Raw genomic sequence first — 11,900 nt, 5'->3', positions numbered from 1 at the left:
GCTGAGTCCTCGGGCACTCGTTTACAAAGTTGACAAAGGAATTCACCCCCTTTAAAAAAAATAAAAAAGCCGGAGCGGTGTCGCGTGTCTTGAACAGTTGTAGAGAGCACGTCTTGTGAGTGCTGTTAGTCAGAAGGACGTTAGCTTTCATGGCATTTCGGACCGAAACCTAGCCTAGCCGTTGACACCGCGTTGGGCCAGTCCGGAGAATAGCTCCTTCTCCCCGGGTCATTGTTAACCCCTACATACAAATCTTACAGTTAACGTAGACGTGTCCGCCCGAAGAAGACTTTATTTTAATGCGAAGTAGGAAGAAGCTCGTCGTCGTTCCAAGTCCTGACGACCCACTGGCCCGAAAACCCTGCGGGGCTCTTTCTCAACCAAAAGAAGAAGAAAACAAAGATGAGTGAGGCGTCCTCCCAAGTAGTTGTATTCCACAGATTAATTCATCCGTTCCCCTGAGGCTTCAAGACGGGTACAGTTGGTCCCGCACGTTAGCTCGAGCTAAAACGGTTAAAAAAAAGAAAAGAAAACGGTCACCGGTCCCTCGGTGTGAGACGCGTTTAGTAATCTAGCGGATTTAGTGTCTGCGCGCGTCCCCGAGTGCGCGCCGCTGCGGTTCTTTCTCTCTGTTCTCCTCGTGCGTGTCAGTTGGCGGGGTAATGCCAGTCTTCTGCTGCCCTCGTCTGTACAGGAGACCAAACGCAACTGACGTGTGGGGACGTTTAAACCGTTCACGGCTATACTGTCGCGTATTTTCATTAAGAAAAAAGAGCATGTGTTCGTTGTATTGTTACTGCATCAACGTGCCACCATCGCCTCAATCAACACTTCATCCAGGCTCCTTTGTGTCCCTGAAACTACATTTCCCAGACGCCATTGCGAAAAAACAACCGCGCCGTACGGACAGTAAAGTGTGAATACGACTCTTTTAAACATAGATATTTGTTTAAGGCTACTATGCCCTTGAAACATTTATATCATGTTATACGTATGTATTAACGCTACAGAGCCACTTTAAATAACAAATACGCATTTCACGTAACTCAACAACCCGTCACGTGACTAATATTTTGGGTTCCTGTCAAGACACTCCACCGGAGCTAGCTTAATTTCTTCGCCGACTAAAAGGAGCGGCACACTATCTGCCTCTGTTTTCACCATGACATGCAGCCAGCCACGATGGACCCAGCAGACGAGCCCGCGTCCATGTTGTGGGGACTGGACCCGATCTTCTCTGCCTTCGCCCGGCTGTATGTCAGGGACCTCCTGCATATGGCCGAGTCCACGCAGGTGCCAGGTAATAACAGCTAGCGTAGAAACACCGGTCTGTACCGTGGGCTTTGTGTGGAACCGGCACAAGGAACATTACAGGTCGGAAGCGTTGTGCCCAACGGCGAACGTTACCTGAACACACAACTCAACACACTTTAAGGCTATCAAGCAAACAATTTGCAAACTAATGTCAGTTAGCGTTGATGTAAACTAGCTAGTTAGCGTCAACTAATTGGCTACTTTGTAAACTCGTTTACAACTTTATAAGACGTGTTTATTATTGATACATATTTCAATTTGACATCAGTGTCATCACTGTGTGACTTTTCACGGTGACTGTTTTTGACTCACACCTGATGATGTTGACTGATGATGATGATGATGATGGAAGTAGCAGTTTACAGACACAAAACAAAAAATAACAAGGATGACATATATATATATATATATATATATATATATATATATATATATATATCTATATATATATATATATATATATATATCTCAAAACTCAATATGTACAACGAATCAGCAGAGAGTTTTTTTATTTTGTATTTAAACAATAGAAAAAGTGTAAAATGCAAAGTTGTTGACTATACTATTATTATATTATTATTTCCACCCATGTCTCACAGGTATTTACTTCTACAACCTGCATCCCATCTACAAAGTCGATGTGCTTGGCACAGTGGTTTACAAGAGAGAAAGAGACGACTTCTTCTGTTATGGAGGTAATCCTTCTGTGGCCCTGTGTGGAACAAACAGCTTGACTGTGAACGCTTTCTTTGGGAGTTATTTTGGGACCCACCGTAGCAATGTCGGCAAAGAGCGACATTTTTCCGTGTTTTGGATAGTCTCCATCTCTGACGACGCTCCCGTTTCACCAACACACACACACTCCTCTTGTATAAAGGCCTGAAACGAGCTTGTCTCTCACCTCCCAATCTCAAACACAATCGCATGCAAAGACATATTTTGAGTATCTTTCCTTGTGTTCACAGTGGATGACGGCACTGGTGTAATAAACTGCCTCTGCTGGAAGAACGACCTGTTTAAAGAGGCGGAGGGTCCTACCAAATGTGAGTTTGCATTTGTATGAATCTGTGTTGACAAGATATGCTTCATCCGTATTAACACTTTTGAAATAGCGTATAGCGTCCTCTTAGCTGAACTTGTCATGTAAATAATCAAACTGTTGATTAGTGCAGCTTAAAAGTGTAGCGTCGTTATCAATTAGTTAAACTATTTCCAAAGGGGCATCATAAATGTATTATTATATGTTAATTTGTTGCCTCAAACCATTGTGTGACGTCCAATATTCTTTTGTCATCTCCAGCAGGAGGAAACGGCAGTGATGGGGCTGAAGGAGGCTTCAACCCAGTCGCTGAGCTGGAGAAGCTGAGACAGGCCCAGCAGGGCCGCTGCCGTCTGGAGATCGGAGAGCTGCTCCGAGTCAGAGGACCGGTGAAGACGTCGAGGCAACAACAGAGAGAAATCATGGCCTCCACCTATTGTGAGTACAAAGGGCTGTCATCTGCAGGCCACAGTGGCAGTTTGATACCAGAACCCATCATCCACTGTCACTTATTACCTTGCAGCCACGCCCCCAATGTCCCCCAGAATACCAACATTTAATGGGTGGGTAAGAAGAAATTACAAATACCCAAACCAGAACACACTCTTGAAGTGCCGAGCAAGGACACTCTTTTTCCTATCACGTGCAGTTTTGTTTAGTAATGGCCTACACATGTCTTTCTACCTTACGCACACACAGCCCCACACACAGCACATCCTTTATTTGAGAGTACCCGCCATTGATATCATATGTCCATTCATCATGTGTGTGTCTGTATCTGTGTGTGTTCCCAGATAAAGTGAACGACCCAGTGATGGCGGTCCAGATAGCGTGGATGATGGAGGTTCCTCAGCTCTACAGACAGTGCTATGACAAACTGCTAGAGCTGCGACCCAACGCAACGGGGTACAAACATTTATCTCTTTTTTTGTGATAGCATTTTTTTCTTCATCTCCTAGCATACCATCTCAGTAGATTACCACTGTAGCCAGGTTTACATCCTAATTGTTGTACATTTTAACCCAATTTCCAGAAAATTGGCTAAAGAAAATACTTATTTTTGCATTTCAATCTAGAACTAAACATTAGTACCGTAATTTCCGGACTATAGGCCGCACCTGTATATAGGCCGCACCTGCTCATTTTTAAAAGAAAAAAGAAATTGTACATAAATAAGCCGCACTTGTCTATAAGCCGCAGGTGTCCCCGTTGAAACATGAGATATGAACACAGCAAGATGTTACAGGAACGATTTTTTAAAACTTTTAATTAAATAAATGCTGGCAACATCCACAACTAGTACATACCAGACATGAAAATCCCTCACCTTTCGGCGAAATTCACCGTTTTGAAACCAAAATATGTCATCCACGTGAATCACGTAGATCCGAAGAGTTTTTGTTTTTGGTAGAGGGAGGGGGGGTGGGGGGGGGGGGGGGCAACTGTCCGCCGTTTCTGAGATTGGAGTGGGACACGGAAAAAAAACTGAGGTCGTGATCATCTTAGCAAGAGAAGATCTTTGACATCGCAAGTCTTAGCCAATCAGCGTTAAGATGTCTACAGCGGCTTCATTTCCCTCCCACCAGTTTAATAATAGCAAGCTAGTCAGCGAGCTAACACGTTAGCTAACGTTGTTGGAGAGACAGCGAGTGAGATTACTGGCAGCGGAGAGTCCGTGGCAGCGTGTGAAGTCAGACAGGAGAGCGGCGAGTCAGCGGCACTGGCGGTTCTACCTACCGACACCTGACTACATATAAGTTCTACCTACCGACACCTGACTACATATAAGTTCTACCTACCGACACCTGACTACATATAAGTTCTACCTACCGACACCTGACTACATATAAGTTCTACCTACCGACACCTGACTACATATAAGTTCTACCTACCGACACCTCACTACATATAAGGAGAGGACAAGTGGAGATTTTATCCAACTTTTATTTTAATAAAAAAAACGAAATGAGTTTCCTCTGTAGGGTGGCCGGGCTCCTGTTTATATTTAAGGGTTTAAGATCTACGTGTAGGAAAAAGTGTATCCTCCAGTTAATTATAATATATATAGTTATGCGGTTATAATCACTGTCACACAGAGAGAGGTGTGCATGTTCAGGTTTACTGGTGGAAACATTATTCAGTGTTCTAGACTAACAGTGACGTCTCCTCAAAGTAAAGTGGTATAACAGTATGACATAATATGGTCAAATAAAAAGGCTGGTACATTATACATATTATGGCATATAAGTGTAATATTATGTAGTGAAATGTAGTAGTAGCAAAGCAATATTCAGTATAGTATAGCAGTATTGCATATTGTATGTATTAAGTCTACAAAATATATATACACACACACTACCAAAAGTTTGGGGTCACTTAGAAATTTCCTTATTTTTCAGAGAAAAGCACTGTTTTTTTCAATGAAGATAACATTAAATTAATCAGTAATACACTACACATTGTTAATGTGGTAAATGACTACTCTAGCTGGAAACATCTGGTTTTTAATGAAATATCTACATAGGTGTATAGAGGCCCATTTCCAGCAACTATCACTCCAGTGTTCTAATGGTACATTGTGTTTGCTCATCGCATAGAAGACTAATGGAGGATTAGAAAACCCTTGTGCAATTATGTTAGCACAACTTAAAACAGTTATGCTGGTGAGAGAAGCTTTACAACTGGCCTTCCTATGCATAGCATCACATGTGTGGGTTTGATTATACTCTCAAAATGGCCAGAAAAAGAGAACTTTCATGTGAAACTCGCCAGTCTGTTCTTGCTCCTAGAGATGAAGGTTATTCCATGAGAGAACTTGCTGAACATTTGTCTGGGTGACCCCAAACTTTTGAACGGTAGTGTATGTATATGTATGTATCTGTGTGTATGTATGTATGTATGTATGTATGTATGTATGTATGTATGTATGTATGTATGTATGTATATATATATATATATATATATATATATATATATATATATATATATATATATATATATATATATATATATATATATATACTGTAAATATTAGACCCAGTGACAGGCTGGCATGAAATGGCTTGCATAATACTTAGTAAGGATGCCATAATCATTTTTGACTCATGGCTGAAGTTAAGTTTCTCCAGCTCAGATATTACCCCTAGAGGGGTAATATCCTTCTCACCTTTTTCACCCCTGAACCGTTTTCATGCCTGACGTACACACGGCAAATGCTTTTTTTCAGAACAGTACTAAAGTTGTCTTCTTTAGTATCGGAATTGAACAGCCTGAAGGTTTGTAATTACTTCGTCACACATTTTCTCGGCGAAAATATAGGAACCTACCAGAAAAAGTCATTGATCACTATCGCCATCGTCCTGCTGTGCCCTAAAGCCATTGAAGTCCTCTTCTTCAGTGTCGGAATTAAACAGCCTCAGAATTGCTTCGTTGCACTCGGTCTCTTTTTCGTTTGCGCTCTCAATGTCACTTTCCTCCCGAGGCAAATCCGCTTGCGCTCTCCTCCTCATCACGCAGCAGTCCAGCCTTTCGGAACCCGTTGGTGATGGTGGATTCCACACTGTTAGGATCCACTGGATCTCCCTGCGAGGTGGCGTAAATGTATGATTGGTCAGCGGGCCAGCGTGACCATTAACATGCGCTGTGATTGGTCAAAGGGGCACAAAGCTAGAACCTAGAACCTAGAAGCTACCTTGCTGGTGGATTTACTGATAACTTGCTGGTGGATTTTACTAATGACGCGAGGATTACGGGCATGTGGTGAGTTAAATGCTTGCTGTGTTACTTAAAAAAATAAATAATCTGCAGTCGTATTTAATCATACACAGCGCTTTTGTTGCTGCCCGTCAGACAGCTGGAGATGTCTGTGTGTGTGTGCAGCACTGCAGTGTTTTAATGTTGTTGGCTTGTTTCGTTAGTACTAAATGTGACTGGTTGTTTGGTGGTTATTTGGACAACATGGGTGCACAACATCGTGAGGCGAGCGCTGCGTCATGGAACAAGGCCTTTCCTTCTTGTCAAAGGGATTAACAGAGCCCGATGATTCCAGCCACGGGTGGTGCTGGCTGGAGGTTCTGTTGGAGGTTCTTGGAGGTTCTGCTGGAGATGCAGATGGGGGTGCTGCATCTGAGAACGCAGATGGCGCTGGAGAGGCGGAGGGTGCGCTGTTCACGGGGGCGCGCGCGGTGCGCGCAACGCGTTTTGTGACTTTACAGTTGCTAATATGGGGAAATACAAAATGGTAAACCATATGTGTCTTGGTGCTTATAAGGTTAAAACAGCTCTGCAGGTCAGTCAACAGCGTGTGACCTCCATGCCTGTAATAGTGCAAAGAAATGTGAGCGTCTGCTGTCAACACATGACAGTCTGTATGAACGCGCCATGTAGTGGGCAGCGCGCTGTGTAGTGGGCAGCGCCGTGTTCAATACATGCACAAAACTCTTCTTCCCCAGTCTGCATCTGATGTGGACACATGTCATTGAAGGCCTTGTTCTAAAACCTAAAACACTAAAACACTGCACTATGGTAGTTGGCCTATGAAAATCCATCAATTAGCCGCATCGTTCTAATTGCCGCAGTCTCAAAGCATGTGAAAAAAAGTAGCGGCTTATATGCCGGAAATTACGGTAGTTGGTTCACCAAGATTAACGGTTGGTGGCTGTAATACTGAAGTTGTGTGTAATTAAATAGTTGCAGAAGAAGAGGGTGCAACAACACGACATCATTTAGTTTATGTCTCAATCTCTACCTTCAGGTCTTCTTCAATACAGCATGATGTTCATTTAGTACATTATGGTCCATTAAGAGTCAAACAGACCATAAAGCAGAGTATGGGTTTATACTTCATCAAGTTAGTTGTAACATTTTGGTTTTAAAAGTATCGTATTCAGCGTTCGGTTCTTCTTACCTCCACCCTCTCGTGTCACTTCTGGTTAATATAACAACAACAAGATGGCAACGGAGAAAATGCCGAACTCCAAACTTCAAACCGTTGTCCTCAAACTAATAGGGGATGACAGCCTATGGTACAATCAGGTGGCTGGAAACTCACCAAACTCACTAGGACCAATAATTTATCATAAAAGAGCCATGTGCAACAAGTGGTAAAAAGTACTTTTGATTTAAATTGCAGCCACAGAAATCTGCATTTTACAGAAAACAGCATAAATTTATAATTATTTAATACACGTTCTCCTCTGACTGTATCTCTCTAGGACTAAACGCAACAGATATCGACATTGCAATCGTGTCACTGATATTGCAGTTGTGATGTGTCTTGCGATATTTGTGAGGATGATACAATTTTACATCATTATTCCAATTTTTTGTGAAAAACATATTGAAATGGTGTGATTTCTTTCGCAGTAACAACAGTATTAACGTTAAAATAGTATCGCACATTTGGCCTCTAATAGATATTGCTCCTCATGCCATGTGAACATTTCAGAAGACCATGTTGTGATTTTGATAGCATTTCTACTAATTGCGCAGCTTTAGAAATAGGCAGGTAGAATGCATAAAAAAATAATCAAATATTCCAAAAAGACATTGCAGTGAATACACAGTTTTATTTTTACATCGACCGACAATGAAAGCGGGCTCCAATCTAACCACAGACACAAAGACAGGAATCACAGCTGTCCCCTATTCTCTGTAAACATTACATGAACTGTATTAAGGCCAGATTCTTTGTCCTGCTCAGTGACTCGGCCCTCAGCTCCCTCAGCAAGGCAACGAACATCATCAAGGATTTCTTCAAGCAGAGGTCGGTGACCAGGTTCAGACCCTACGATGTCCAGGACCTCCTGCAGCCTCTGATCTCCAGCCAGCCTCAAACAGCATCAGCAGACACGGTGCGCCCGAGTAATAACACTGGAATCACGTCTTTCTGAAGATGTGTGGTGGTGGTGGAATGAAATGAAAATCAAACGTCGGACTGCTTTTGATGTGCTTTAGGTGAGAGTGATGAATGAAGGGAGGAAGCTTACAAGCTCATTTGTATTCTTTCATTTGAAAACGTCATCTTACATTTTGGTTTTCCTTCATCCCATGAAATTAGACAAGAAGACATCAAACTGAAGTATTTACATGTACATTTATGAAGATCTGAAACTGAACCAAAAGGAAACGAAACCACAGTAATGGATGCCGCACAGTGTCTGCCTCTGATTCATGCCTTCTCCCGTCTCCACACACACTTATTGGCTGCAACACCAGCGTTAATGCTCGCGTCGTTTCAAATGGAACTTCCCGTCAGCCCCGTGGTATTACTGTGCTCCTCTGTTGCTGTGCAGGAGCCCGTGGCGGGTCCCTCTGCATGCCAGCAGCTACGCCAGCTTCTGAAGGAGGCTCTGCAAATTCTACAGGACGAGGGCGTCGTGTACCGCAAGGTCAAATCCCAGGATGAAGTCTATCACGTAAGTAACGGCTCCAATAAAGTCCCTGCTAATCAGTTGGTTATCTTCTGGAGGATTCACGCTGTTTACCCCCACCGCCAGGTGACTGCACACGACACAGATCTACGCATAGCCATCAAAGATGTCATCAGGGAGGACTCGCAGAGAGAGAAGTGTAAGTACACTTCCTTTTGTTGCTGTTGATTAGAGCAGCGGTTCCCAAACTTTTTAGGCCACGCACCCCCTTCTACATCCCGACCGGGTTCACGCACCCCCAATCCCCCACACCTTAAAAAAAACCCGCAACAGAGCCTATTTATAGCCGCATAAAATCGGACCAATGCGAGAACTGTTTGCTCGCGCGTGGCGTTTGTTACAAGATTTAGTCCGCTGTATAAATTTCAGTTACACAAGGCGTCACTTTTAAAGAGCAATAAAGATGGCGAGGACACACGCACAGGCTCAGAGGCAGATTGCATTTCACATGTATTTACTTAAACACAGTAAGCCACGTAAAGAACAAAGAGTGGCACATGCATAGGCTCAGAAACAGATATAAATAAAAAGGAGGCTCCAGGGGTGCGCGCACCACACTTTGGGAATAGACCCAACACATGAATGAGACTGCAATTGTTTTTGGCTGTTTTGTGACTCCTCCAATTTTGATCTAAAAAATGTAAGGGGCTTCTGACTTGCACTGGCATGCTGGTGTTCAGGTGGCAGCACAAATAAGAGGCTTCAGACAGCTGTTAGCCAGAACCTCACTGCACAACACGCACTGTGGCTTCGGGCAATCTGCATCGCCAATCCAAGTGAAGCCCAGACCCAGATAATTGTCATCATATTTCCTCTTTTTTTCCCCAGTCTGATGCTCACTCTCGTTTCCTCTTTTTTTTCACCTTGACTCCGCGATGGGCCTCTCTGCTCCCGGTTTGTCTGTGATATCCCTTCCTCATTCTCGGTCTCCTCCGTCTCCTCTTTCTCCGACTCCCGGTCGATTTCTTCTCCCGGTCTCTCCCCAACGCACCTCTCCGTTTCCCTCCCTCCGGCTCCTCCCTCTCTCTCTGTCCCTCTCCTCTTTTATTACTGATAGCTTCAGATGTCCCACCTGACAGCTTCCCCGATTTCAACCAGTTTAACATATTTTCATGGATGTTGCTGAATGAATGAAATGACGTTTGGTGCACAAGCTAGGCTAGCTAGTGTGTACGTAAAAGACAGTCTGGCGGCCGGACCGGAAGTGCATCTATTTATTAAATTGTATGTTTTTAATTTTAAATTTAAATCTTACAAAGGGAATTTTTATAATTAAAAAAACCCTGCTTATTTTTTTTTTAAATTATGTTTAATATTAATTATTACACCATTAGACCACCATTACATTTTTCCTCTCGCGCACCCCCTAGAGGCAGCTTGCGCACCCCCAGGGGTGCGCACACCACACTTGTGTGGTGTGTAGCTACATTAATTAAATTATAATAATAACAATTACTAGTCTGCACCAGAAATACTAGTAATCGTGATGGTGTTGAATCCGCTCTTCTGGCTTCCTGGGTCAATATAGCAGTCTGCACTGGTTGGACTCGAGCTTTTGATCAACGTTGACATACTGTGTTTTTAGTTTGACTCTGTGGTAAACTCCTGTGTGGCAATGTGGCGAGTATTAAACATTAAAGCCGTTTCTCTGCTTGTCAAATTTGTACACTTACACCTAAAAAATGTATTTCTTGTTATAAAAAGAAAATGTATCCAATAAAAATGCTGAATAACGTGTGCCCATGAATCTCACTTTTCACTGTACATTCTGTTTTTTCACGGCCACACGCCTGCCTGCTGCCGGCTGCTTCCTCCCGTAGATGCGGAGAAGGGTTGCCACATCCTGCACATCCTGTCTGCAGTCAGGCAGCGCCACAGCCTCAACGTGAGCAAAGCCACGCTGGAGCTCGTCCTCAAATCCCTGGAGTGCAACAGCGACATCGTCAGCACCAGCGACAGCCACTACACCGCGTTTTGACCTGACGCCGCTGTGGCGGCGGGAACCCCGGCGTCACTGCAGACATGGTGGCTCATTGCTCCAGGATGTGAGCGGCCAATACGTTTTGAAGTGAATCATGCCGTTTGTATTCCTTTATTCATCACGACGACTGTGAAGTGGGCCTCTTGTCAACTTGAAAGGACTACTGCATGATGATAGACGTCAGGGAAGCGTTCAAGACCACCGTGCATTTCACTGGTGTAAACATTTATGAAAGAAGATCTGATTAAAGGAATAGGAGATGAATAACGAGCCAGGGCTCATGCTTGGCTTGATTAACCCGCTAAAGGGGTCTCTGGGGCAAAAACTAGCTCCTGGGGCAAAATGTAAGACTTCTGCACTCTGGTGGGGTCTCTTTTATGCTGTTCATTTGCAAGTCAGTATGTTTTATTTTACTTTTTCATGCAGAGTGAGAATATTAAAGAAATATTCATACAAGAAAATGTGACACTGCCATCGACATACCATAGATATATGCATTGAACCACATCTCTCAACCAATAAACTGTGTGCGAGGGAGAGAGGGGTGGACACCACAACAGCAGAATAACACGCAGTGAAGATCTGACGACATATCTGACCAACACACAGCACCAAAGGGACAATGTTAAAGATCAAATGGTACGACTCATTACCAGCAATGAAAAGGTGCATTTTGTCGTCTGTTGAGCGACATCATCCTTGTAAACATTGTACATGCAACCAAAAGTATGTTTTGGAATAAGGGCTGAAGTGCTCTTAAAATAGGGTTGAGCATCGTAGTTGTTCTCACGTATGCATCTCAAACAGCCAGGGTTGAAAGAGTTGCCAAGGCAATGTGACACTTGCCACACAGTTTAATACCGGTTTATAATTCTGCCAAGAACAGCCTTTTCCCTGCAGTCTGACAGTCGTATTGTTCCATGACATGCCGATCAATATGATGAAATAATGAAGCAGGAATTTTGAACCAGGCTTTTTTATACTACGTTCAGATTTATGTTCTGGAAATGTATATGAAAATGAGCACGTTTAATAAAATAATTTGTAACTTGCATATTTAAACATACATATTCTGACACTTTCAGTATTATATTCTTAATGTAAGTTAACTGAGTAAGTTCCATGGCTGGTTCTA

General features: G+C 43.2%; 1 protein-coding gene across 1 annotated transcript; it reads left to right on the top strand.

Annotated features, from left to right (window-relative positions):
• Window positions 1-1,167: 1,167 nt before the first annotated feature.
• Window positions 1,168-11,646, top strand: stn1 (STN1 subunit of CST complex; the record flags this gene model as incomplete). The annotated part of the gene is made up of 9 exons (XM_079220034.1): window positions 1,168-1,300; window positions 1,914-2,009; window positions 2,280-2,357; window positions 2,615-2,791; window positions 3,148-3,259; window positions 8,055-8,205; window positions 8,647-8,769; window positions 8,851-8,923; window positions 10,605-11,646. 9 exons carry the CDS (start codon window positions 1,168-1,170, stop codon window positions 10,760-10,762), a joined length of 1,101 nt encoding a protein of 366 aa, XP_079076160.1. The 3' UTR covers window positions 10,763-11,646.
• Window positions 11,647-11,900: the final 254 nt, after the last annotated feature.

The sequence above is a fragment of the Taurulus bubalis genome (assembly GCF_910589615.1).
Source record: "Taurulus bubalis genome assembly, chromosome: 6".
Lineage (NCBI taxonomy): Eukaryota > Metazoa > Chordata > Actinopteri > Perciformes > Cottidae > Taurulus > Taurulus bubalis.
Note: the sequence above shows the minus strand (reverse complement) of the source record. Positions and strands in the feature narration are given on the sequence as shown.